The 27,472-nt window shown below is 40.5% G+C and overlaps 1 protein-coding gene across 1 annotated transcript; it reads left to right on the top strand.

Moving 5' to 3' along the window:
* FAM124A (family with sequence similarity 124 member A) lies at positions 1-27,472 on the top strand. The gene is made up of 3 exons (XM_031557845.1): positions 1-110; positions 17,435-18,174; positions 25,457-27,472. The coding sequence occupies exons 1-3, from the start codon at positions 95-97 to the stop codon at positions 26,258-26,260; spliced, it is 1,560 nt and encodes a 519-aa protein (XP_031413705.1). The 5' UTR covers positions 1-94; the 3' UTR covers positions 26,261-27,472.

The raw sequence follows: 27,472 nt of genomic DNA, 5'->3' as shown, positions 1-27,472 counted from the left end.
TGGTCTCTAAACTAATTTAATATGCAACGTGAATTAAATTTGGTACATTTTTAGTGATCTTCTCTATTTGTCTTGCAGGTCTGAGTACAGCCGCATGTCCTCTACCAGCAGTGAGTATAACTTTCAGACTTTTTTGTATTGGAATCTCAGCTTCTTGTTTTCCTAACTGCTACTATTTATAAACATCAGCCTTATGTTGTGATGGAGTTCATATTGACAAGTGAGGCCTCCATTCCTGTTCTTCTTGCATCTATGTCTAGAGGCAGCATATAAATTAAGCTGATGGGATGTTCATGACTAAAATATAAGCCATGTGTAAAATCATAAATATTAGAGGTGATACGAATGCAAAGCAAAATGAGAACAAAATCCGTAAATATGACTTGGCCTATTTGAATGGGTCCTGCAGCTAAATGAATCTGTACTGCTGAATGACATTAGGGCTGGGGGATGTAGAAGTAATTGAATGCTTATTGCAATCTGATGCCAAGGAAGTACTTGAGAACAAATCCTAGGAAGCTTTTCTTTGATTTCAAAGGCAATAGATAATCTAGTGAGTGTCACAGTCTTCTTTTTTCTTCTTTTTCTTCTTTTTTCACCAAAGCAAAGCAATACCAAGTGACACTTTTTCAGTCCTCTATCTTCCCACTCAAACCATTTTCTTAGTTGTAGGACATACTGTACCTCACTCACTTGCATACAGTGCAAGGTGATACCTGTCTCCCTGGTACACACACAGACTACAATTTTAGTTATGCCAAGTAAGCAAATGAAGAATTCGGAGATGACTAATTGCATTTTATAATCTGGATCTTTATGCACCATGAAAATCAGAGGAGAAGAAAGCCATCAGTTTTTTTTTTTTTCACTCACACATTTGTGCTGAAGCATGGAGAGGTTTGTTTTCCATCTCCCATGATCTTCAATGGAGGGCTTTTATTGATTTCAGCAAGCGCTGGATCAGACAGCGTTCGTAATGTCTGGCTCCTCAGCTGATGTGACTAGCAGGGAGCCTGCTGCCTTTTCCCCATCTGCTCTGTTTGTGTGCATACATCTGAGAAAAAAGAATTCAATGCAGCTTTTTCCTAAACTTTGTTGTTTAAATACATTCCTGGCTTCCCGATGGAAGACAGAATTCTTGAAATGATTAAGAGATAGAATCCAACCAAATAACTTTTTCTTTTTTTTTGTATTTTTGGAATTTGCCAGGTTACCCCAGTTTGTGCCCTTCCCCTCAAATCACACTTTTAGGTAATCATTTGGGGCTGCTAGTAAGCATGTTTATTTGGCAATTACATTCAGAAGACAAAGGCTTGAGAAAGTCAGTTATATCCCATCAGGTTTTGTCCCTTACCATTTTGGTATGGCTGCTATATATTTTACAAATAAAGGTAATACTAATTTTGTAATTCTTCATTTTTATTAAATTAGCTGTTTGCACGTGTAATGTTTAGTTGTATGGCAGCTACAGTTTGCTATGCTGAGTGTTGTCACCTCAATGTCTTGCTGACCGAGGCTGTCCATATGAATATGTGAGGATTACAGTTGCATTTCAGCACTGGTGATTTGTCAGTACAAGGATGTTTGTCATTCCACTATAGACACAAAAGTTCAGGAGACAGGGCTGTCTCTTTCTTCTTCTTTTCTGCTTCCAAAGCAAATTATATTGTTACGACTTCACAAGCAGCAGTATTTAACTTTGCATTTTGTGGTGTTTGTGTGGTCACTTTGGTCAGACAGTGAGAGAGAAACAGTAACACTGATGCAAAAGGAGTTAAGCAAAATACAAGTGCTTTTGTGTTGGAGGCTGGAAGACAGGGAGTGCATAATGCATTTGAAGAAAAGATTAGTGGGGAACAGATATTAAAAAAAACACACCATGATTTAACTATTTTAATTTATGCAGGGAAAAAACAGATTCGGAAAATGGCTCCTCTTGTAATACAGAACCAGTGTAAACCATGGTGCCATCAGAACCTAAGTTAATACCAAATAAGCTATAAGGTTAAAAAGTGAAGAGTCTCTATTATCTAGCTGCTTCATTTGAAGTTCCTAGTCTAATGAAGTGGAGCTTATCTGAGCCAGGAGCATTACAGGTTCATTTGGTTTTGCAGAGGTCTCATTCTCTGGAGCCAACAAGGATCTGATTTCAGCATTTAATAAATGACTAATTCTGTCTTGTGAAGTTCTGGATAAGCTCCTCTGTACAAAGGTTTTACACAGACATGCCCAAGGAAAGGATAGGAAAGCTCTGGCCGGTGAATTAATGATAAATGCCTACGCTGCTCCCTGCAAGGACAGCAGCTGGACAAACCAGTGCCAAAGCCCATGGGAATGCTGAAGCTGTGGGAGAAGGCTCTCCCAGATCAGAAGTGAATATCTTGGGCTGCTTTGTGGCAATGGAAGAAGCAGTCTGTACAGGCATTATTTAATTTTTATTTTGTTTCCCCCAGGCAGTTTTTGTGAGAGACATTTACCAGTTTAAAGGCTTCTCTGGTGTGTTGTGTGGACCTTTGGTCTAAGGCAGCATCTCAGTCCTTTTTTTCTTTGCCATTGCGATCCAGCTTTCGGTAACCAAAGAATGCTCTTCATCACAGCATTTGTGTGTCATTGGTGTTTTGTATAGCAGTTACTTTGGGACAGAATGCTGAAGTTTGCAGAGTGCATCTGAGTTAATTTCTCTAGGAAAATGGGCCACTCGTTGCCCACGCCACTCTGACTGTTGCTGCCATGACTGTGGGCCTTTTTCCCTTTCTATTCATTGAGCAGAATAAATAGTCCAAGAAAACCTGCTTGCTAGATGCTAGGTTGGGAGGCATTATGGCTTTGAAAGGTTCAGTAGTGTGATTTCATGGAAGGTAAGTGCTAAATTAATTCTAACATTCTTTTCCTTTTCTGAATTCTAATGTGCATAACCTACTTTTTCCTTTGTTCTTTAGCAGGAGGTGTGCTTCATCTCAATAGGATGTTTTGCCCATTGGTGTGCTCTTCATTAATCTAGCAAATGCAATAAGCTTTTTTTTGCTCATATTTTCAATTACCTTTTCAATTACAGCTTTCAGTTACCATTAAGGGATCCCTAATCATATATGAGAGGCAATTGTGCTAGGCGTTTTACAAACACAGAGTAGACTTTTACCCAAAGTGCATAATAGAGAAATATAAAGGCCATTGGCAGCTTATGGATGCAGGTAGTTGGAATCACAAAGAGATAATTAATTAGTATTGGTCAGCACAGTGAGGAACAGTCTTTTTACATCAACACTGTGATTACTTCCAAGTTGCTTTGATCTGTACATTTCAGGGATGACTTTCAAGCAGGGAGAAGGCTTTGATGGAGCCTGCTTACCTGCTCCTCTGTGCAGTCTTCATTTTTATGGTAATAGAACTTCAGAAAGACTCAAATCAGAAGCAGGCATTTTGAAGAAAGATTTTTGTGATTTGTAACATTAAGTATTCCACACCTAGATCTGGGGGACAGTTTAACCAGGGTGTCTTAGAAATAACAGTAAAAATAAGTAGCACTTTTTACACCGCCGATATTATTCACCTAGGCAATCAGTAGGGAACTACTTAGATACACTCTGTGCTGTTTCAGCTGAGTCATAAATGAAGCACGATCTCGCCCTGTGGGAAAAGACACAAGCTTGTAGCAGATTGCAAAGCATTTGAGATACTAAAACCATGTAGCAACACAGTGCTTCATGTCTTGCAAGGTAAAAAAGGCTCGTCACCCACCTGCTTTGCTGTTAGAAAGCTGGTAATTCACCTTCCTCTGCTCCTTTCACTTAGCAGCTAGGAAATAATTCACTGTTTCTGATACAGTTTAGGATGGTTTGTATTCCACCTATGAGCTGGACTAGTATTATTTTTTTCCATGGTGCATTATTAGAACCCATGGTTCAAATAATTAAGCACAAGATAATTTCTTTCAGCAGATTTACAAATATGTGGGGTACCAAGCATGTTGCTGTTTTCATAACATTTACCTTTAGCACATTTTCTGTTTGTATTCCATTCTTACGCCAGTATAAATTCAGGTACCTGTTTTGGGATTGAATCAGTGTTTTCTAAGCTTCACCTGTATCAGCTCACCTGGGCTATGTTTGCACTGTTTTCCCTATAAGTAGCAAGAGTGCTCGTCTGCAAAACTGCAGCCTTCTGTGTGAGGTAGAAGTGGTGATGTTTCTCCTATTCTTGATAGCAGAGGAGGTGGCTGAATCTTATCTCCGTGCAAAAGAAGTGCATTGAAGTAGGCTGCCCTACTTGGACAGCAGATTTTAATCCCTAAATGACAATTGCCTGAGAATATTTGCCAGTCCCAATACTTCTTCCTTCTCTTGTCCTGCTCTCCCATTATTGGTTTACAATATTACAGGGCCATAACAGGGTGGGTTATTCTCCTTTTGTTACTCCTCTTGCTTTTTTCACCTCTCAATCATTGCATTGGGTCTGGTTATAGGGAACAAGTGATCTCCCGCATTACAGAAAAGATGTTTTTGAAAAAGCCTTGAAACCTCTTGTTGGTGCATGTGCCATTAATTCATCCAAGACATCATGGCCAAATCTGTGCTTTTCCTTCAGACTTATTCCCAAACACCTAACAACTCTCACAAATGACAGGGTAAGTTAATGGCATGCAGTCAAGTCACAATTTCCAAACAGGAAAAAAAAAGGATTGCCCAAAATGTAGTGCTGTCCTGAATTTGAGGTAAGCCGTTGTGGTTTCCTCACATTACCTCACTGACTCAATGCTCTACCAGGCTGCTTTCATTTTGAGCAGCTCTATCTTGAACCCTGTGGTGAGGCGGCTGCACCTCAGCAGTGGAAATTTAGTTGTTGCATGTGCTTACATCCTGAGGACCTGGCAAGAGCTTCTTGGGTACAGATGTCATTTATCAGAGCGTGAGAAGTCAGTATGAGGCCACCTGTCCTCTCTATCCCCAGAGCTTCCCAAGGCACAATTTTTATACCATTTTCAACCCATATGCTTATAACAATATGCTACCTCTCTTCTTTGCTCCTTCCTTTTTTCTCTCCTTTTTTTTGTCCCCCATGTCTTCTGTATCTTGATATCACCACTGAAGAATCTGACTCTTCCATCTTTGTTTGAGTTCTTAGACTTTAACCATTGTCAGAAGGAAATGTAAGGAGAAAAAGTACCCCTAAATAGAAAAAAAAAAAAGTGTAATATCCAGCCAAAGGACAAGGTCCTTTATACAGGAGAGAAATGTCAGTGTCTTCAGAAATTCTTTCATTTCTAATTCTTAAAAGTTTTTATTACCAAACACTCTAGGGACTGAGGGATCGTATCATTCAAAATAGCACTTAGTGGAGCTTTGGACTAAAGACAGTAGCCTTCCTGGTTGCAGAGATAATGGGAGCTAAAGGAGTGTAAGGATCTATAGCATTGTGCATATTTGTAGGTATCTTCTAACAATAGCATATGAAGAAATGACTTCTTGCTACTCATGTCTCATTTCAGTACCTGGTTGCCTTCACTTAACTGTTGAAGCTAGTGAAAACTAGCCAGAAGCAGGAAGGGGGTGAGCTACATTTGGACTTCTAAAAACCTGTCAGAAAGATAAAAAAATAGCACTAAAGTTGTGTGCTTTAAGCTCAATTACTTGAAACCAGTTCTGTCCCAGACAACTTCTGGACTGGGTGTATTTCCAGTATATTTCTCCAACCAATGTCATGTAATAAGTAAGGACATAACTGAATTATTTTACAGCAATATGAAGATATACCACAGTATTATTTCCATAGAGAACTGAGATGATTTTACAATGGCTGGCCACAGACCCTGTTAAATATTAAGGCCAGTTTATGGTGGGCTTTCCAGCATCATGCTGTATTTCCAGAAGGTGTCGTAAAAAGAATGCAAATCAAAGTGTAGGGTAAAATTAAACTGGAAATTGGACCCAAACTGTGTAGAGCTCTTAGCCTGTAGCAATGTTTCAAATTCAGCTGTTTTTTATAGTGGTGAAATCTGAAGTGGCAGCTCCTTGGAGAACTCTACAGGGAGTAGCTTCTGTGTTGCCTGGCCTGTATCATGTTGCTGCCTGCTGTGGCTGTGTGAAGGCAGCCAGTGTCATTACTACTACGTGCCACATGGCAGTAGTCAGCTGTGTGAAATATGCTGGTGTGACTGCTCGTCATCATGCAATGAAGGAGCAAGGGCTAAAATACGAGCTAGAAGATGTGGCACAGAATCACAGAAAGCTGAGGTCAGAAAACGTCATTGGAGATGATCTGGTCCAAGCCTATTGCTGAGAGCAGGGCCAGTTAGAGCAGGTTGCTTAGATTCAGAATATCCCCACAGCCTCTCTGGGCAACCTCTTCCATTGAAAGACCACCCTCACAATATAAAAGAAAAAAATATATATTTTTTTTTTTGTTACGTTAAAGCAGAATTTCCTTTATTTCATTTTGAATCATCTACACAGAGCAATATCAGCAGGCCAGCAACATCTTCAATCCCTAGTTTGCCATCTCCAGTGCATAATGCTTAATCAACTTAATGACACATCCTCCAAGACCCACCAACATCACAGCTTCATCCACAAACATCCATTCCTGTCCTAGAGGAGGTGCCATTGGAGCCTGGCCTGTATTAGGTACTGCATGGGGTCAGCTGCTGTACCACTGCCTGAGAGCCATTATAGGGATGTTCACCTTTATAGAAGCTGAGGTTAGAGTGCTGCTTTTAGTAGTTTGAATGTGCTATATATTGAGGATGGTCTTACTGCATGTGGTTATTTAGAAACATAAGAATTAAGGGGGAAACATATGCCCTGAAAGGTACAATTAAAAGAACTGAGACACAGTTGTGTGTAAGGGCACACACAATTGCAGAACTGTGCTTGAAATCAAATCAGATTTGATTTTTGCCTGTGAGGTATGTGGTGTTGACCACAAGCCACATGTAAAGGCTGAAGTTCCTCTTTAAATGTTGGAGAAACTCATGTTCTGGGTTAAGATCAGAGTTTCACTCTTTAGTATCATTTAGCACACACCCAAATGTGTGTTCCATGGTTAAATTACTCCCTACTGGCTTAGTGCTAGCTTGAGTTTCAGTATTGAAAAAGTGTAATCATACCCTACACAATTACTAGACCAGAGTTATCAGAACTCTACTTCTGTTGATGCTCATATCACCATTGTGTATTATTTTCTTACCACATCCAGTCAGTTCTTTTTCCTGTCATATAGATATGGCAGAAGAAAACTGGAAAAATTACAAAGAAAAAAATAGGCTATGAATGACAACCTGACTTTTTTTGTAGTTCCTGTTTTAGGCACACATAGCCATAGCCAAAACCACATAATCAAATCTTTCCTCTTTCTCTTTTCCAGATGTGATTCAGAAGCACAGGAAAGCTTTGATGAATACTGAGTTGTCAAGTACTGCACAGTTCTAGTAAAAAATTTACAGGAAAAATTTCAGAGAAAGTTGAATTTGATTATTAGGTGGTGTGGATTGTATTTTTCTGTGTGGAGGTGTTATTATTTGCTGTCCCAGAAGGCCACAAGGAGCTAGGCAGCTGCCCAGTGGGTCTTTCATTCAGAGCAATGTGTTGCAGGAAAGATTTTCATGCTCCAAGTTCAGCTTGTATAGTGATGAAAATGATCTGAAAATTGTCAAGGTATATATCTGAGATGTTAAAGCTCAAAGAGAGAAGACAAAGAAGTAAATCTTTCCCATAATAACTTGGGAAGGCAAGTTCTCACTCAAAGGCACTAGTAGATAGAAAAGGAAAAGCCATCTGATTCATTGAGTCAAATGACAAAACACACAAGAAGGATGAAGGAGGCAATTTCTACTACAAGAACACCATGTTGACAATGCCAGCAATTAATTTTCTCATTGTATTGTTGCCTCACTTTCTTTTACTTAAACTCTTTGAAATAAATAAATAGAATTATTTTGCAGGTTCAATGGGGATCTGGGGCATTTGCTAATTGGTGTGGTCCACATTCCAGAGCAGTAGATATCAAATGCCTGCTTTATTTTTGTTGGTGTCTTTAGAAAAAAGCAAAAGTACTTCTGTCTGTAATTTCTTAAATATCCACAGAATTTTTGCCAGGTTACTCCTGGCTGTCACTGTATGGGATCAAAATGAAACAGTGACCACAGGACGTGATTTCTATTACTGCTTCCCTACTTTTCCCATCAGCTGGGGTTGGTCTTTTGAATGGCACACTCCTGTCAGCTGAAACGATCCTGACAAAATGGTTTTTGAATTGGAGAGCCTAAATGTCCTTTTGCTGTGAAGATGATTGTCTAGAGAGGCAGTAGAGAGGCATATTTGTTTGCACAAATATGGCAAATGATTGACCATGCCTCAGAGCTTGATCCCATGTTTTTATGAGATGCATCTCAATTGCAGGTGCTTTGTCATGGATTCTAGACAGGTTTCCCTGCTACCTCCTTGTGATAACAAGCTGATTAAAAGAAGCGTTCCTGAAAATTAACATTGCTAGCCAGATCAGTTCTCTGATCTGCCACTAGAAGACACAGTCCTGATTATTCGTGTCTGAGTTTTTCTTTCCAATCTGTTCAGCAAGCTGTTTCTACTTGCATCTAGATCTGACACATGGGAAGCAGTGGAAACACTTAGCTGGGAATAGTAGGGGGAAGAGTGCCAGCAGTGAAGTCTTAAATTGTCTTAAGCCAATCATAAAATCACACTCTCAGTTAACTAGAGTACATTGTGTGAGGTATGGAGCTCTCTGTTGGACCAAATTTGACAGCTGCTCGAGTGTACAGAATTTCTTGTTTTTCAAACACCATGTTCTTTCTGTGCTTTTATAAAAAACGTATTTTTGAGAATCCCAGCTTTATATAGGAGTTGGATTTTAAGAAAATACAGTGCTTGCAGTCATAAGACTTTGAACTCTGTGTTGTTGCTGGCTGCAATTTGAATGTCAACATGCACAGTAGTGATTGCTGATGAAACTTTTACTGAATTACAACACCTTACAACTCTGTCCACAGATCTGAAATGAATGCCAAAGATCAGCATCTGGGTTCTTGCCCAGTGCAATAATCCATATCTTCATTTAGGAAAATTTTATCATCAGAAAGGACTTACATCTTTTTAAAGTTTGAACTGTCTAAGTTGGAAATCTGGAGTCATCTGGAATATTACTTTCAATCTCCATTTCAGTTTCAGACCCTCTTCCCTCCCCTGGCCCCTTCAGAAAGAGGGGCAGCTCTTTTTCAGTTCTATATGTGATATAAAATAATGATAAAACAAATTCATGTAATGGTTGAACATTAATAGTTAATGCACTTTTCCTCTATTTCTCCACTGGACTGAATGTTATACAGGCTGCTACGTAAAACTCCATGCTTTTTCCTAATGATGCAGGCTCATGCCAACAGCATCACAAGCTCACTTGGGCAAATCTTGTGAGCAGCAGCTCACTGCTACAATTGAGTTCCCCGCAGAGGGTTTTCTGATTGTTGTTTCTGAAAGGTGCAGAGTGACAATTGTTTTCCACAGATCGGTAATATTCAGTCAGTATTCAAAAAAGAATTTACTTAACATTTCTTCTATGGGTATCAGGTCTCATGTAAGAATTAATCTCTATGAAGTGGAGCTGTTTGAGCCCCTAATGGAGAAATGGAGGGAGATTGTGGCTACTGAGTGAAGACAGGTAATGAAGATCCAAATCACGAGAATCCATTTTGTGGTTTGAACACACATGCAGTACCAACTGGGCTGAGACTCTCAAGATAGCTTTTGAATTGTGGTGAACAGTGTGGGAGGGAAGAGGGGAAACAAAAATCATTGGCTTCCAGGAGAATACCCCTGAAATCCTATAATAATACTTTGTGCTAATCTTCCCATCCTGGCTTCTGTAGATGTTCAGTGAGCAGCTGCTGTAGACTGTTTTGTGTGCTCTGCATGCACTGAACTATAGATAATAACTGCAGAAACTCAGCACCTCAAACATCTCTCTTCAGGGTGATTTTTCCTGAAGCAGTGGGTTTTGTCTGCAAACTCTACAATGATTTTTATTCATTCTGAGTACACATAGCAAAGTGAGAATGTGAGATGTGCTGAGAAGGGGTGAGCATGGATTTGATGCAATTGAGGGTGAGAAGCTGGCATCTCTGACCAGAATGAGGGTTTTGTGCTAGGTTTGGGTTCACCACAGAGTGCTCATGGACATATCCAAAAGTACAAAAAGCTGTTTTGCTTCAGGTATCAGTTGTAGGTAAGTACGGGTTGAGGACCATGAGTTGGGCTGACAAGAAATACTCTTAGAAAAATTGTTAAGGAGATCCTGGCACCATCATAATAGATGCAAGTGTAACCAAGCTGGGCTGGCTTAACAGTGTTGCCAATTTCTGCCCTTTTACTGCTAGTCTTGCTTTATTAGTGCCTGCCTCAGAAATGTGTGAGTACATCAACATTTTGGCATTCTTGCTTTTTGGCAAGTTTGTAGCTAAATCTGTGTTGAGGTGAGCACTGAAGTGAGACTGCAATTCTCTCCAGAGAGTAAGTAGATGAAAAGGATTTTTACTTTTTTAATATTGAAGCACTGTTTCTAGTGTAGCGGTTACTAATGTAAAGTATGGTGTCAACAGCATTTTATAGGGGAGAAGAACAGATTGCAAGGATGACAAGCAGCATGAAGAGTAAGGAGCTGATGAAGGAGACCACAGCACTGGTGGGAAAATCCTTATTTGGGGGACATTTGTGAGAAATGGCCAAGCACTTTTCTTGATTATAACCATTGTTTGAAAGCACCTACCATGGGTTCTTACTGTTTGGCAGTAGAGTTCTGGACACCAGATTACACAGCTAGAAGAACAATGTGGCATTCCAGACCTTTCCTTTTTAGCCTGTTTTGAAAAGAAATGTGATACAGTTGTGCCAGTTCTCTTCACATCATTTTTTAGCCCCTTACCCACGTTCAGGGAATTTCAATGGAGAAATAAAGATTATGTTAACATAATCAACAGGTTTCCTCAGAACTGGATGAATGGCAGAGGGACAAAGTTTGGCCTCCAGGGATTAAAAAGGCTGCAGTTTGAGTTCAAGGTGTATGTATTCTTAACCTCCAATCTGAGAGTCAGCCCACAGTCAACACAGGTATATTTTTATACCAAGTGTGAGCTGTTTCTTATCTGCCAGGTTGTTGGGGCATGGGTGAAACACTGTGCATAAGGAGTTGAGGGAAATAGGGAAATCCATCAACTAAGGAGCCTTTGAGTGTTCACCTTGGTGTGATCATCAGCAGTTTGACTAAAAGAATCTGAGTAGTTGATTTCTGAGAATGGAAACACATAGTTCAAGAGTATTCATCCCATAATGACCATCACATCTCATTTGTTGACAGAAGTGGTACAGCAAGAAAGGTTACCAGAGCAATGATCTTCAAGGTCAAGGTTATAGGCTCACAGACTTTTCCTCTGAATTGAGTTGCATAGCTGAGGGGTTAAGATGGAAGTGCAGTTACTCATCTCCACCGCAGCTGTAGACAGTGGAGAGTTCGGGGTGTCATCTCAGGTTTGACTCTGTCTTTCAGCTTTGACTACAAAAGGAACCCAGGATAGCCCATTTCTTCTAGAGGGACATCTGTTAGGCACCTAGCCTTCCACAGAATGTCTGCAGTGGCTGTGATCCAAAGAAGAAGGGGGGAAGAAGAGAGTTGTGTGGTTCTGAATATCAGCTGAAATGGCAGTCATGGCCCCATGGACTCAACAACTGCAGGCAGGAGAGCAAGTCTTGGTGCTTAGCTTAAGATGATTAGGCCCTTAAGTCACCAGGCAAGCAATACAGAGTGCATGGAGAGATGAGTGGGAGTGAGATGGCCCCTTTCAACAGCAGCTTGAGCTTATCATGAAACATTGCCTGAGGGAGGTCAGGGCAGTGGAGCTGGTGGGGAGGGATGTGAGTTCACTGGGTCTGTAGCATAGCGGGGAGTTTCAGCAATTGTTTCACCATCTAACAGCAGTGGTACCATATGGAGAAACCTGCCATTGCCTTTGTTTGATCACACAGTGCCTCTGTGGGCATTAAGTATCACTTTTTGATAAGATTCATTCCTGCAGGATTGGCTTCTTGCTGAACACTGAGGGCAGTGACATCTCCTCAGAAGGCTGATCATATTAATGTATCAGAAAGCTTTTTATCTCCATCAGGCAGATAATGGTCTTAATTTTCCAGCTTTGGTTTTGGTCAATAACATTTCTGGGCCCTGGAGCAACTAGATAACAGCACAAAGAGCCTAATATTATGTGCCCATCTGAAGGAGGAGATTGACAGTTTTGCCATGCTCATCAGCATGCTGTTCTACCTGTGATGATTTTCTAAACTACTTCAGCAAGGATGGAGGAGTGAGCATCCTGGCACCATTACCTCCATTAGAGAACATTCAGCTGCAGCTCCACAGGAAAATACTGCTCTGACAGTAGTATGAAAGGTGTTTCTCTTCTTGTTACTGTGGCATGGAGATCATCCCCCTTCTTATTGCTTCTGCGCATCTTTCCTGAGCTTGAGGTGGTGTGCTAAGCAGGGCATGCTGAGAAACACATTATCCTGCAGTCCTGCATTTGTCAGATGCTATTAAACAGTGGGGAAAGACAATGGAGGAGCTGGTGAATCTGTCAAATCCTTCTTGTTCAAAAGGTTATTAATGCTGTATAATTCACCAAAGCATGACCTAGCAGTGGATTCTGCTGCTAGAATTGGCCACTAACTGCCTCTGTTGCAGCTGCCCAGAGAATGACGGTCCTTGTTTCTGCAAATAGCCTCTGCCTTTGTGTCTGCCCTAGAGCCTTTCAATTAACACACCTAAAAGGCTCACTCTTGTGTTAGAGTCACATGAAATGCTAAAGTCCTGTTCAGTGAGAAATGTTACCATTTCAGCATTGCTTTTTGGAACAGAAATGAACTAGGGAAAAATCGAAATGATCTGTGCAGCAAAAATCTCAGGAGGTCTCAATTAGGAAATATTAGTGTTTCATTTTCTTACTGACGTTATTTGTACAATGGACTTCATTGTTTTCTTTTTTTCTTTTTTTCTTTTTTTCTTTTACATTCTCACAGTTGAAATATTTTGATTTATTGTCAATGAAGAAAATTTGCTGATGTTCAGTACTAAATTATTTCATTATCTTTCCTCTAGCAATTATTTCTTGATAATGAAGTACTGCTTGATGGGAGCTGCAGTTGTGGAGCTTGACACATTCATTCTGATCCTCTCTCGATGCCTGATTTACGTCTCCTGTAGCACATCAGGCAGTTTGGTCAGAATTCAATCTGAAATCTTACTGTCTGATGTAGTGCCAAAGGAGTCTACTCTGTAAGGTATAAAAGGCTCAGACTTTGTTCCCATGAAGCAGTATGCTACAACAGGGAAATGAAAGGCTATGCTGCAGTGCTGAGATTTAAAATGCAAAGTTGCTGCTCAACTCAAAATATTATGTAAAATATTTATAGATTAAGCACTTCCTCTCAATTTCTTTGATATAAAAATAAAAATGTAGACACATAGAAGATTGAAAATATCTGCCTCTGTAAATGTACTTTCCCATGAAGAAATTGGGGTTGGGATCCAGCCTGCTTAAAATCTCACTTTGTTCTAGACTCCATCCTACTTCCCGTATTACCAAGTTTGCCTAATCCTGTAGGTAAGTCTTCATGAAGTATCACCTGATGAGTCTCAGGAGCCTGTAGGTCCCTATCTTTGTTCACCAACTCAGGCTTAGGAGAGATGGAACAGGCTGGCACAGGCTGCCCAGAGAAGTTGCAGATGCCCTATCCCTGGAGGTGTTCAAGACCAGTCTGGATGGGACCCTGATCTAATGCTTGCTATAGCGGATGGCAGCTTTGCATACAGCAATGGGACAAGATGATCTTTGAGGTCCTTGCAACCCAAGACATGGGGTTCTTTGATTCTATGATTTTGCATTTCAGGAAGGCAGGTGCTTATCTCCTTCCTAAGATCAGCTATGAGCTGAATTTAGCAATTCCAGACAAGTCCACTGGAGAAGCCAGGAAAACCAGGCTTCAACCTAGGCTGTTGATGGTGACTTATGAAATAAAGAAGTGTTTGGAGCCCTCCCCTGAAAATTGAAGAGACCTGTGTGCAGAACAGCTTCAGTGGGAAATGGATCTGTAAAAGAGGGACCAGCTGCCAGGCTGTGGCTTGATAATGAAGGACCGTTCTGCTAGAGCTGGGTGAGCAAAAGTCCTGGGGCCAAAAAGCAAAAACAAGAGGGAAACTTCTCTAACCTAGGGTTATTCAGCTGTCATGAAAGGAACCTCCTCTTACAGCTTCCAGTGATGTGATGTATCTCATGTGTTTTAATGTGAAATGTAGGCATGTTCCATGGGGGAGGAGCTGCAGCTCCAATTGTGTGTATTCCCAGCTGGGCTGAGCTGCTGGAGTCACTGACCCAAAGGTACTCAGGCAGCTGTGGCATGGTGTGCCCTGCATTCCTGGCCAGCCTCAGCAAGAACTGTGTTACCAGGATACCAGGCTCTGAATGCCTGGCATCTCATTGGGCAGCGCCTGTCCCATAAACCTTAACTGTTACCTTTCCAGGTTGACAGTGCTACCTGGCAGAGTAGCAAAAAGTCTGGAATTGTGAAATGCTCTTTCGTTTTTTGGTAGTGATTACCTCTAAGCAATGTTGCTGCTTTGCTAAGTCAAAAAGAATTAATCCCCTTCTGTCATGGGGGAAAAAATGTCATGGCTGTGAGAACCACGGAGCTTATTTCCAAATAGATGCCTCAGCGTTTTGATATTTTCTGTGGGATTAACCAGCAATGCAGAAAGGCTAATGCATATGCAGAGCTTTCATTTGCTTCTGTGACAATTTGCCAGGGGGCACATTGAGCTATGTCATGGGGAATGGTGCCATTTCCCCTCCTTCCCTGTGAGGTGAAGCAAAAAGCTTTGTTAGTAACATAGAAACACTTTGCAGCTTATGATCAGCTCTGGGAAGTTTTTCTTAGCTCCTTGCTTCTCATTTCTACTTTCCTTAAATTTCTGTTTCTTTTACTAAATGAGAAAGGGTGGCTTCCTGTTTTATAAGCACAGAAGCTACATAATGAAAGGTGTGAAAGTGGCACCCATACTACAGTCAAAGCATCTTTGCTAACATAAAATAGACACTGAAGAGCCTCTATGCTGATTTGCTACACTTTTCTCCCTTCAGCATAGTTAGCTGCTTCTAGCTTAAAAGAAAATAAATAAATAAAAATATGGTTTTCTATACTATGTATATAAACCTAACTTCTAATGATGGTTTTGAGCAGTGCTTTGGTGCCCTTCTGAGGCTGCCTCTGAGTATCTGGTGCTGATGGACACAGGCAGCAGTCGCTGCAGAATACTAATGCTGCTGCTGGCTCCTCCAGTGGCTCCTCTGCTGAAAAATGCTTTAGACCATTCAGCGTCCTTACACCATGCTGAGCAACAGGATGGCAGAGATGCCATGCTCAGGGTTTTTTTTTTTTCCAGTTCAGAGCAAGAAGCTTGCAACAGCGATGGCTCTTTGTTTTGCATTGTTGCACCCAGGCTCCTTTTGAAGCTGCAGTCATTTGTATGCATAAATATCAAGCCTGTCGCTTGTTGCATGCTTTCATAGCATTTGTGTGACAAAGGAAATGAAGAGAGAAAAGAGCTGAACATCTTCTATTCCAATCCTAGGAAATGAATGGCTGCGTAGTTATGGTGATTATTTTCTTTCTGGTTTTATTAGGTCAGTGTCCTCCACAATTTGTTTTTCTTCTGTCCTGCTGTCCCACATAGAGGACCACAAGAGGACCTCTCCCTCCAACCCCTTTGTCTTTCTCCCACACAGACATGGGATATCTTCCACAATACCTACCGGTAACAATTGTCACAGCAGAGCCTCTTGCCATGTACTGACACAGATTTATTTTGCCTCATTTTTTTCTTACATTAACCATCTGACAAAGTCACTCTGCATAATCATTTAATGTAGAGATACAAGAACTCTGCTGTAATTGTATTTTTGATCATTCCCTTGGGTTTTCTCTGTTTGCCCTGGGCAAAATGCATGCTTGTTGTTTGCTCTGCATACTGTATATTTCTGCATCTTCTAAATTGATGCTATATTTTCTGGTCATTTCTGGAAAGCTTTCTCTGTGTTCTAAAAGACAACTAAAATATGCTACTTGTATAGTGCTGGTTTTCCATTAAAGCAATTGCTAAAGTATCACAGGAATGTTGTTCTGATGCCAGGAGGGAGGAGGGAGAGCTTAGTAGAATTGCCAATAGGAGGGGAGGCAGCCTGCGAGACAATCCCTCTATTAAATGTGGTCTGCACAATGAAAAGCTTGGGAAGCCTTTCTAAGCCCTCACACACTTAGGCTTTGTGCCCAGGCTTGAGGTCTCAGACATGTAGGTAGTTTCTGAATACCACATAGAGGGAACCGTTTCAGCAAAATTATCCAGATTACCTGGATGATTTATTGAACTGTCTTGGATCTTTGTTTGCATGCGTCTCTCTTGGCATGTGACTCCAGCAGAACAGAAGTAGTAATTCCACCCCTGCCCTCCATCCAGCCAATGCTGCTGAACTCAGAGTGGTCTTGGGGACAGCAGCACACGCAGCCCCTTTTAGCACTCTCACTGCTAAGTAGGGATTTCTTTTTTCTCTTGAGTAAGGATAACTTTTTGTGCTTCCTGCTTTTACCACTCTTCCCTAATCTTATAAAAACCTTGAAGCAGTAGTATTGTAGTTATGATGGTCTAAAGATCTAAACGGAACAGGATTTATAGGAAGGAGTAATATCTTTTCCTGAAGAAGGGCTTGTGTGCCTGAAGGCTTGTCTGTTTTTTTTCCCCCAAATGTATCTGTTGGTCTAATAAAATATATTGCTTCTGCTCTACGAATTTTGCCTTACTTATTAAAACCATTGCCTTCAGGACACAGAACACTTGTAACTTGGTGGAAAACTCCAGTGTCAAGGTGATAGAGTGAAGTTCAGCGATGTAATTTCCATGTCCCAAGCCAAGTGGTACAAATTAAAACAAGGTGGGGTGAACACTCTCCACCCCAGTTGTTCTGTACATCGTTAGGGGTCCTTTCATCCCCATGCTAAATCAATATTTTTGTCTTTCCTACATCTTAGCTATAAGAGACAGCTCTTTTCTAACACTGAAATGCACTTTGGATAATGTGTTTTGTATGCTTCCTCAGTAGAAAGAGCAATTGTTATGGTAGGCTTAATGAAACTTCTCTGTCTTCTGGTTATTTTCTCAACTGATACATGTCTGCACATTAGTTTATTGTAAGTGAGCTTGAGGGAGGTGAGAAAAAAGCCCAGTGGGACTGAGTAGACTGCTTCTCTGTGAAGGATCAGCTCAATGTTGACAACAATCAAGGAAATTAGTACATTTGACACATTCAAGGGTTTTTTTCTTTTTATACTTACAGGTGAACTTTCTGTGGAAGACATACAGGACCCATTCCTTGTCAGTGTACATATTATCACAGACCCCGGTGAATCCAAGACTCTTCAGCAAGCGATCGATAAGCTTCTGGCCTGGATCCATCCAGAACTCCAGCTGTTTCGAGTCTCAGAAAGACGTGTGTCCAAAAAGCACAGGAAGCCAGATAACACTGGTGTTTCCCAGCCAGCCCTCGCCATCATTCTGTTCCTGCAGGAGGAATATGGAGAAGAACCCATCTTGCAACTCCACGAAACCTTTCAGCGGCCGCCTTGGCATTACCACCACACAGAGCGAGTGCATGGGAAGTTCCTCCCTTACATGCCATGCAGCCAAGACTTTTACACTTTGGCTCCAGAGACTCCTCTGTGGGCTATTCGTCCAGTGCATTATGGAAAAGAAATTATCCGCTTCACAATATACTGCAGAAATGAAAACTTTGTTGATATTTTGAAGTTTTATGAGTTAATACTGAAAAGACCGGTATGTCAGAAAAAAGCAGACTTTTGTGTTTTTCCTGTCTATTCTAACATGGAAATAGACATCCAGTTTTCTTTAAAAAAGCTTCCAAAGGGCCACACGCCAATGCCAACTGAGTCAGCGGTGTTGGAGTTCAGAGTGAAAGATGTTGGACAGCTTGTTCCTCTCCTGCCCAACCCTTGCAGCCCAATCAGTGAAGGCAGGTGGCAGACTGAAGATCATGATGGAAATAGGATCCTTTTGCAGGTGAGCCCAGTACAGAGTGAAACAGAAGCACAGGATTGACTTTGTGCAGAAAACCTTAGACTACTTCAGCAAGAAGAAGTCGAGGCTCTTCTACTGCTCTGTGCTAGGTGAAAGAGCCAGGACATTACTGCTAAAGAACTCAAAAGCCCTTGTGGTGTGTGTAAATACTCAGGAAGGCAGTTGGTGATACTATCCAGATATCAGTCAACATCAGTTTATGCAAAGAATGATGTGAGATAAGGTAGCTAATGTTTTAAAGAATGAGGAGAGAGGGAATTATGAGTCCAAGTAGAGAAATAATGGCTGATGGGTAAAGTTTTATAAAAAGTATACACAGAACTGATAGTTCTATAAAATAGCTCTCAGCTGTGAGATTTTTGTGAGAGACAAGAAGAATTCCTGATGGTTTAAATTATTTTCTAGCATCAAATTGAAAAAAAAACAATGTGACAGCATCTATATTTTGCCCAGTGATTATCAGGATGGGGAGAAAGGAGGTAAAGGAAAAGAAATGCAACCTGGAGAGCAGCCTGGGATACAGATTCACACAGATTCTCCTTTCAGAGTAATCTCTGATGCTCATAATCAAGTCATAGAAGATAATTTGTTCATTAAGACACCTATAGCCATGATTTCTGGGCAGCGTATCAGCATGCATCACATCTGAGGGAGTTAAGTAAGAAAACAGGAAGGAAGTTTTAAATAGACATCTGCTCCACAGAGGGTTTGTGTGGCAATCCTGAGTGAGGGTCAGTGCATTCCTTCTCTGTAGAGGTGAAGGCATTTATTGCTGAAAGAAGGAGGATAGACCTTGGGAAGACAGTTGTTCAGTTTCTGAGGAAAAGTGTTTGTTTTGGAGTGCATTTCATTTGTGAACTCAGCTTCTCACCCTTCTGCCAAAATAAAGACTAGTTTGTCAGGGTTACCCGTCGCTCTGTAGGCATATCTGTGTTTGGTTGAGATAGCCACCACCACTATACCTTTAGACAACAGCCACTTTCATTCCTTTTCCTTTTTTGCCAAGTGTTTTCTATGTGATTTAACTGGTTTATGGAGCCTTGCACTGATTTCAAGTAAATTGAGCAGAAGGAAAATAAATAAATAAAAAGAAAAGAAAAAAGGAAAACACACTACAGGCCTTGTAAATAAGGCTTTTAATTTCAAAACAGTAAATTTTCAGAAATAACAGGCACCACACAATATGAAGGCAAAGTGAGACTTACCAAACTGCAGACTAAGATAAGCCTTGCAAAAAAATTAAAACAAGACTTTAATTATAGGCATCAAAAGAGAAGAATGAAAGCCTCCAAATGCAAGATTTTCATTGCTGTTTTCAGTGAGGATGATGATGTGAAGCTGAAGTGCAAATGGGAATGAAGTTAAAGAAATGGAAATTATCACATAGAACCGTAGAATCATCTGGGCTGGAAAAGGCTTTCTGAAGTGGAATGAAGCAAAAGAAGTTCAATATGAGCAAAATAGGGGGAGAGCAGAGGCTGTAAAGTCCTGTAGTCAAGGTTCTGTTATACAGGTTTAAGAATTTCGTACTATCAGGAGAGGAATCAGGAAAATGTCCTGTTTGTACTTAGATGTCTTGCAGCCTCCCCATGAAAAGGAGAATGTAGTCTCCAGTATGCATGAGAGTTTGCATCCCCTAAGGCATGTGGACAGTGCTTGTGCCTCTGCATAAGGTGCTGCAAGTCTCATGTGTGCTTGGCCTCCAGAAAGGCAACTTCAAAGAGGTGCACATGCACGGAACGGCTCCCAGTGTGTGCAGAGGAAAGATGCTTAGAAATAGAAACTGATGGAGTAAGGCCATGGGAGTCAAGCCAAGGTCAATCTGTGGGGACTGTGCTCTGAAAATATGTCAGAAGGTTAACAGCAGGAGTGGGAAAAGGTGGTTTCACCTAAATTACTCTTCTGTCAAAAAGCAGATTTAAGTCAGCCATTCTTCGTATTGATGGCCAACTTCATAACAGCCACCCAGCAAGTGCAAACAGGTTAACATCTCAATTCAAAGCAGGGTGGTCATTTAAGGAAAAGGAATTATATGATGGGGCATGGGTTATAGGAAGCATTTGATTTGGAGATCTGTGGATTTCTTCATACTCTTTGAACTCTTTCTAACTTAAAAGCAAATTATAGCCTACCTTTTAAAGTAAGATATACGACTACCTTTCAACTTCTTGCAGAGTGGTGTTATTAACAGTACTATCAATACCACACCATTAGTAATAACTTTCACCTCTTCATAATTCTGCAAGTCCAAAGAATGACTGCACCACATTTTTCAGCCTGGACATAAGTTGGTGCTTAGTGATTAATGGAATATTTTTATTTACTAGCTATTGATATTTGTACTTTTCTACAGAGTACAATTAACTGTTATACTTAGAATTATACATATATAACCCTGTCAATAACAGGCAGTGATTAATGTTTGAAATTGGAGCATAATTCCATGATTAGACTAACAAGATGTGACCTCTGTTCTTCTTTGTGCACTCACAGGTACTCAGATACTTGCCAGCCAAATTGATTCATATTCTTCAAAACTGCATTTTGCAAATGGAATTATCAAAAGGCTCAAATAGAGTCAGTGCAGGAGAAAATAAGGTTATTTATGGGCAGGATAAGTCTGTTTAATATAATGGACTTCATTCCTTCATTTGTTTGGAAACCAATTAAAATTGTTTTGTCACAGTAACTTTTGCATGTTGGCAAGTTAGCTCCAATGGTGTACCTGTATACCAACCAATGCTAAGGGGTAAGCAAGAATTAAGAGCAACACTTATGGGTAGGAAGACACCCACTCTGCTTCACCACTGCTAAGCCCAGAAGCAGGAGCTGTGGGAAAAATATGTAAATATTGTGGCTAAGATTATACCAGATACTGGTACACAGAATATACTGCTGGTTTCATAGATCTTATCCAAATTCCTGGCTGCCTCTGGGCTTAACGCTCACAGGGGCATCTGAAGAGCTGATGAATGTGCATGCCTGACAGTGCAGTGTGGGAAGCAGGAGAGGTTAATAAGTCATGGGCTGGCTTAGTCATGTGTGGCTGGCAAGCTAAGGCTAGTGAGCAGAAAAAAGAAGGTGCACAGATGATAGACTCTTTAAATTAGGAGAATATCTTTAGATAGGGTAGAAAAATAAAGGAAAGAAGCACAGTCTCACTATGGCAGTAGAGTTCTTAGTACTAATGATTAGTTTTGGTGGGGACATAGCTGAGTCAGTCTATAACTCAGATGGGAGATGATTTCTGTTTTTTTTATCTCTGTCTTCTCCACTGATGCAGTTATATTTCATGGCGTAGTAAGATCTCTGATAACTCTTTACATCCAGCAAAAGCTCTTGATAAGGTATATATCAAGTGTTACAAGACACTCATTCTAGTTTTGTAAACATACAACATACCACTTTTCAAATATGATCAATTAAATTTAAATTGCATTTGTGGATTTTGTCTTTTTATATTCTGTCCTTCTGAATACATTTTACCTTACAAGTAAAACTTACTATGGTGATGATAAAGACTAACCTTTGCTACTTTTTCTCTAGTTGATTTTTTTTTTAATATATTCTATTTCTGAATCAATCCCACTAGTTTAAATTCACTGATTAAACAAACACCATCATGCTGCTATTGAGTAATGCTGGGAAAACCTGTGTTTGCAATAGTGACATAATTGCAGTACAGCCCATTATTTCACTGGTTATGATCTTTTTTATTTATAAGCAGGTAACTTAAAGTAGGCTACGGGAGCACTTGTGGAATGCTTGTCCAGTATGGGCAGCCCTTGTTAAGCTGAAAGTACTTCTCTGTGAGGTTCACCCCAAGTTTGTTGCATTCCTGGATTATTTTTCATGAAATTCTTCTACAACCTATTGTAATGCATAAAGACTCTAAATCCCTCCCTGCTTCGCAAAGATTTGTGCAGAGATTATAAATGAGTAGCAGATTAGCATTAGATGAGAAAGCCCATTCTGTCAGAGAGCTGATCAATTCAATCTACAGCCAGTTCTGATGTGTGTGTTTTTGACAGGGTCTGGCAGATCTCTCTCCCTGAATTTGGAGTTCCTATCAAAACCTACTTTCTTGGTGTGGTGGAAGCTGTGCAGACCCGTTTAGATCAAGTCTTGTTGTCTTAAGTGGCTGATCCTTCTTGCCAGCATCTCCACCAAGCTTGCTCCTGATGCCAGCAGTTGGGTCAGGCTGTGGCAAGACAGCAAGCAATGGAGAAATCAAATGGTGAGAAGGCTGAAGATAGGTAATTAAATAAAGGAAATAATTCAGAAAGAAATTCAGCCCATGGAACTGAAAGGCCAAGAGAAGAGCTGAGAAGCAGAGAGAAGGCTGAAGAGTAGCTGAATGTGCGTATTGTAGAGTCATAGAATGGCTTGGGTTGAAAAGGACCTTGAAGATCACAAAATCGTAGAATTCTTAGACTTGGAAGGTACCTTTAAAGGCCACCTAGTCCAACTCCTCTGCAATGAACAGGGACTTGCACAGCTAGACCAGGTTACCCATGGCTTGATCCAGCCTCACTTGAAAGTCTCCTGGGATGGGGCATCAACCACAACTCTGGGCAACCTGTTCCAGTTCATCACCACCCCCCACTGAGACTTTTTCCTTATATCTAGCCTAAATCTACTGTCTTTAAGCTTAAAACCATTTCCCCTTGTTCTGTCACATCAGACCCTGCTTAAGAGCCTGATCCCTCCTTTTCCGTAGATCATCTATTAGAGGCAAGACTTCCGTAGTGCCCACAGAATTCACCCCTGTGAAAGTGTCAGATCTGTCCCCAAAAGCCTTGTGTTTCCACGTCAGTTTTGTCTGAGTGTTGCCATTGTTTATCCTTTCATAAACAAGAAGACTGCATTTGCTTGCATCCTTGGTTTCTTTAGATGCCTAATCTTCTCTGTTACCAACAGGTCTGCTGAAACCAAAGACATTGCATGGGAGCAAAACTGTGTCAGACAATCCACAATCTTCTCTCTGCAAAGTAGGAGAAGCATGAACTCCTGCTGATTCATCAGGAGTTGTAACTGATTCCACATGGCATATCTGATATCAGAGTTACTGCATAGAAAAAAGGAGTAACTACCCTTGATTAGTGCAACCAGCAATATAATAAAGAGTGCTGTCTTGTACAAGCCCATCAAAAGAATGGAGTGATTTGCTTTATACTTTCATATGTCAATGTCATATGATCATTTCTGGGTTACCCAGAAGTGTCTTCAGTTAAGAAACTGCTGGTATTTTCTTCACGGACACAAATCTTTTATCTTGTTGAGAAATTTCTTAAGCAAATTAACTCATCAACTGTGTAAATAAACTGATGTTGCATAAAGACATCTAAAGTGACATTCAGTCATAGCTTGTTGACAGTTTAACTCATTTTATTTGATTCTTTTGCACCCATGAATCCCTGTCAGTTTATGAAACTGTGGTTAATTTACTCATGAATATATGTAGTTCTTTATGGCATTAAAGAAAACATCTTATTTTGCTAAACAGAAATAGGTTATGGATTAACAGACTTCATTACAGATACACCCGAATATATAGTTACATTCATCAACAATGCCTAATTGAATTCCTAAGGATTGGCTGTCTTGTAAATCACCTCCAGATAGGCAATCAGAAACAAGCAAAAAAATGTATAGACATGAAAATTCTTTTTCTTTTTTATCTTGTATTTTCCTCCTGTAAAATCACTGCAATGAGAAAGAGAAGATTGTTGTGACAGATCTAGGTCACTAAGATAATATGATGTGCACTAGCAAGATGTTTGAAGCAGCAGTGTATGGAGTTCTTTTAGAGAAAGGGGATAACAAAATGACCTCCTTGGCTGCCGGGCCTCATCCATTTCTGTCATGCCATATAATCTCTTTTGTAAAATGATCAAGCTCCATCTTTACCATTACTTGCCCCAGAAGACTCTACTGATGTGATTAGAAACCCTTCAGTAGTTTGTCATACATGTTTCTTAATGGATAATTCATCTTATCTTTCTTTTTTCTTTTGCCTGCATCTTTTTCAGTTTGAATTTATTCTTATTCATATAGAGGTGATTTAAGTCACGTGCAGCATTCTGGATGAGGCCTTACTAGTGTAAGGTATGCACTGCATGAATACTTTTTTACCTAACTTGAAACTGCTCAGAATCATGTTTCTCACAGCTTTGTCACTTTAATAGTGCATAGTGACCGAGATCTCTAATTCCTCCTCCTCTGTTATTTCTGACTGACAAGTCCCATAGCTGAGATAAGTGTTTATTTTCAAGAGTTTTTGTAGTTCATCCCATTAATTCCTCTCCCTTTTGGGATGGAAATCAAGCATTTTGTATTACATGAAAAATCCCAGTGAGAAAAATCTCAACCAAACTTTTTAAAATGCAAACTTCTAAAAGCCTTGCTGAGATGAGTGGGATGATGACAAGAGTTTATAATTGCTGAGACACTAGGGGCTTAGTTTACTTATCAGTGTCTAATCCCGTATGAGATTCACCTGGCCTCTAGCTGCTCCTTGAGGACATTGGCTCTCCACATGTAACAACTGTTCAAGAATCCAGCAGGTAGGCAACTGAATTCCTCTGGAGGGATGAGATTTGGAACCAGATTCAGATCGTAACCATCAGCTCTCTTCATCCTAGGTGTCTACAAGCAAGTTAGATGTCTAAAGCTGTCCTTAAAATCCTTAGCAGCTATCTTACTGAGCGAGTGGATTCTGGAGTATTCTGCTCAGTGAACTGGATGAAAGAGATAATGTCCCTGTTGAAAGAAGTGGTATATTCCCATTGAGATGTCAGAGAATTAAGTTACTTGCTAAAGGCTTTTTGATGTCTCAGAGGAAAAATAAAAACATTTGCACCACAATAATAAAGAAATGAGGAATAATGGTAGTACCACACATCTCCCATTTCTTTATTTTTGTTCTTTAGCTGTCACTAGGGTATTAATGTTAGAAAGCAGAATATGAATGAATCTGAACAAGTCAATATTATGTGAGGATTTCAAGCTAGTGTAATTCAGCCTGCAAGACAGGGATCCTCTTCCATTTATTCTTGTTTCCTTCAAGGCTCCTTATGTAAATATTTGGGATTTTGGCAGGGTGATTTCTCTTTGTTATTGAAGTGAAACATTTGCTGTGAGCATACTGAATGAAGTGTGCTTCGTAATTATTTGCAGTAACAACTCAGCATCAGAGACTTACAGTTGTAAGACTGCCAATTCTGTATTAATATGATCTTCTTTTCTCCTTCTCCTGCTGCAGCAAGCACGCAGTTGGTGTAGGAAGTCTGCAAAGCAGAACAAGCATCCATATCCATCTGTGTCAACAGATTCCCACTTCACCACTTTGCCAGGCTTTCATCCTCAGAGCCACCAATCTGTCCCTGAACCGCCAAAAGAAATGAGTCAAAACAAGGTGCATCATGCAAATGGCCTTGGTCATTATCTTGGTTTCTCCCAGCAGGACCTCAGACACAGTGATCAAGAAGACTTCACACGCAGATCCAGCAGTGCCTCCAGCATGTTGTGGTCATTTCAACGAAGCAAGTCTCTGTTCTGCTTGCCTACAGTGAGTTCCTCCTCAGCCTCAGAGACTGCCCATTTCAGTGAAGCGTTTCAGTTTTTAAATACTGAGTCACCTGCAACCAGGTTAAAAACATGGAGATGCAGCCCTAGGCTTAACATCGATGACTTGGAGGATGCACAAGAGACTGATGTGGACACAGGGAGGAAGCTGTCCTTCTCAGACCTGTCTGTGGTCTCTGCATACTCTGGCCTTAACAGATTTTGCAATGACTTGGAAGCCTCTCTTCCGCTACGGAAGCAAGCCTGCAGAATGAGTACAAAGGCTTCTATCAGTGGAAGGCCTGTATCCTCTGTGTGCAGTACCTTTGATCCTATGGATGGTTCGCTGCCATCTCTCTCTGAGTGGTCATCCAGCTCATTCATGGCAACATCTCTCTCTAAGCAGCCCAAACAGTCTTCAAGAACAGCCCCTTGTTCCCTTGATGATTGTGGTAGTATTTTCCCAGTTTCACCAACTAATGATGAAGAATTTTACATCTGAGGTTTCTCTGTCTCGCATCTTCCAGGACAAATTTTTTTTTGTGATGACTGGGCCCTACTTGAGCTTACAGGATTTTTCTCATGGAAGAGAAGGTGATGCAGAGGAGTACACTAGATGTTTGAAGAAAGCTCCTGGATCCCTCAAGAGATGAATGTCCCCAAAGTATGTACCAGAAAGCAGTCTGTGCCGGTGCCCAGTACCTTTGCACAGGGGGAGATGATCTGCACAAAGGCTTGTCCGTGCCAGTGCAGGGCACAGGGTTCCTATGACTGACCCTTAGACTGTTGATGAATAAAATTCCAGAAAAGGTGTGTAATAATCCAATTCTCTTTGACACAGACTGAAGAGTAATTTGTGACACCAAGCTGCTTTAAATTTTCAGAGAAATTCCCTTAACTCAGAGAGATGGGAGTACAAAGAGATCTTCTTTTCTGCTTGCAAGTTCCAAACGTTTCTATAAGGATGCAGGTCCCAGTAGTGTGTCTCCATAGACTCAGAGAAGCCTGTGAGGTTGCCCATCATTCTGTCTAATATCTGAGAGTTTACACTGCTGGGAAGAAAGAAGCTCCATTCCTTCCACAGGGAAGAGGAAGCTCCACTGGATATCTTTGCTTTGACTGTACAGAGTATGGAAAGTGCCAAACTGGAAATTTTATGTAACTTTTTCTACTCATCTGCCTGTTCTTTCCAGCTGGGACTGTAGTCCAAACTGCTTTATGTAAGCCAGTGGTAATTCAAGTAAACAATATTTACTACCTCTAACTCAGACAATTCAGAGTTTACCTTTTTGGAATACAAAACAGGAAAAATAACCCAGCCTTTTATACCTTGCTACACCACCAATCCAAAATATATAACAACTTCATTTTTTTAAGGGTTGTTATTTTTTGTAAAAATAATTGCAAAGATGTATTCTTCATATTTCCAGAGCAAGCATATTTGTTCTTCTCATATAAGTCTGTCCAAAGGGATAACAAGTCAAAATTTACTAGCTTTTCAAATTGTGTTTTTAAAATACGTATTCTTGATAGCCCATTTTGCTACGATCAAATTGATTTCTTGATAGCCCATATCAATCAAATTGATATTCAAAAAAGAATAAATTGTAAGTAAAAAGCCATTAATATGGCAGCTAAGTGCAACTTTAAGCTCAAGGAGGGAAGGTTTAGATTGGGTATCAGGGGGAGGTCTTTTACAGAGAGAGTGGTGAGG

This window comes from Meleagris gallopavo, chromosome 1 (assembly GCF_000146605.3).
Source record: "Meleagris gallopavo isolate NT-WF06-2002-E0010 breed Aviagen turkey brand Nicholas breeding stock chromosome 1, Turkey_5.1, whole genome shotgun sequence".
Lineage (NCBI taxonomy): Eukaryota > Metazoa > Chordata > Aves > Galliformes > Phasianidae > Meleagris > Meleagris gallopavo.
The sequence above is the reverse complement of the archived record's forward strand: the minus strand, read 5'-3'. Positions and strand labels throughout refer to the sequence as shown.

Excerpts from the sequence above, each read along its gene's own strand:
- FAM124A (XM_031557845.1), top strand. Across the intron at positions 18,175-25,456 it reads GAAATAGGATCCTTTTGCAG|CAAGCACGCAGTTGGTGTAG; the intron begins GTGAGCCCAGTA and ends CTCCTGCTGCAG.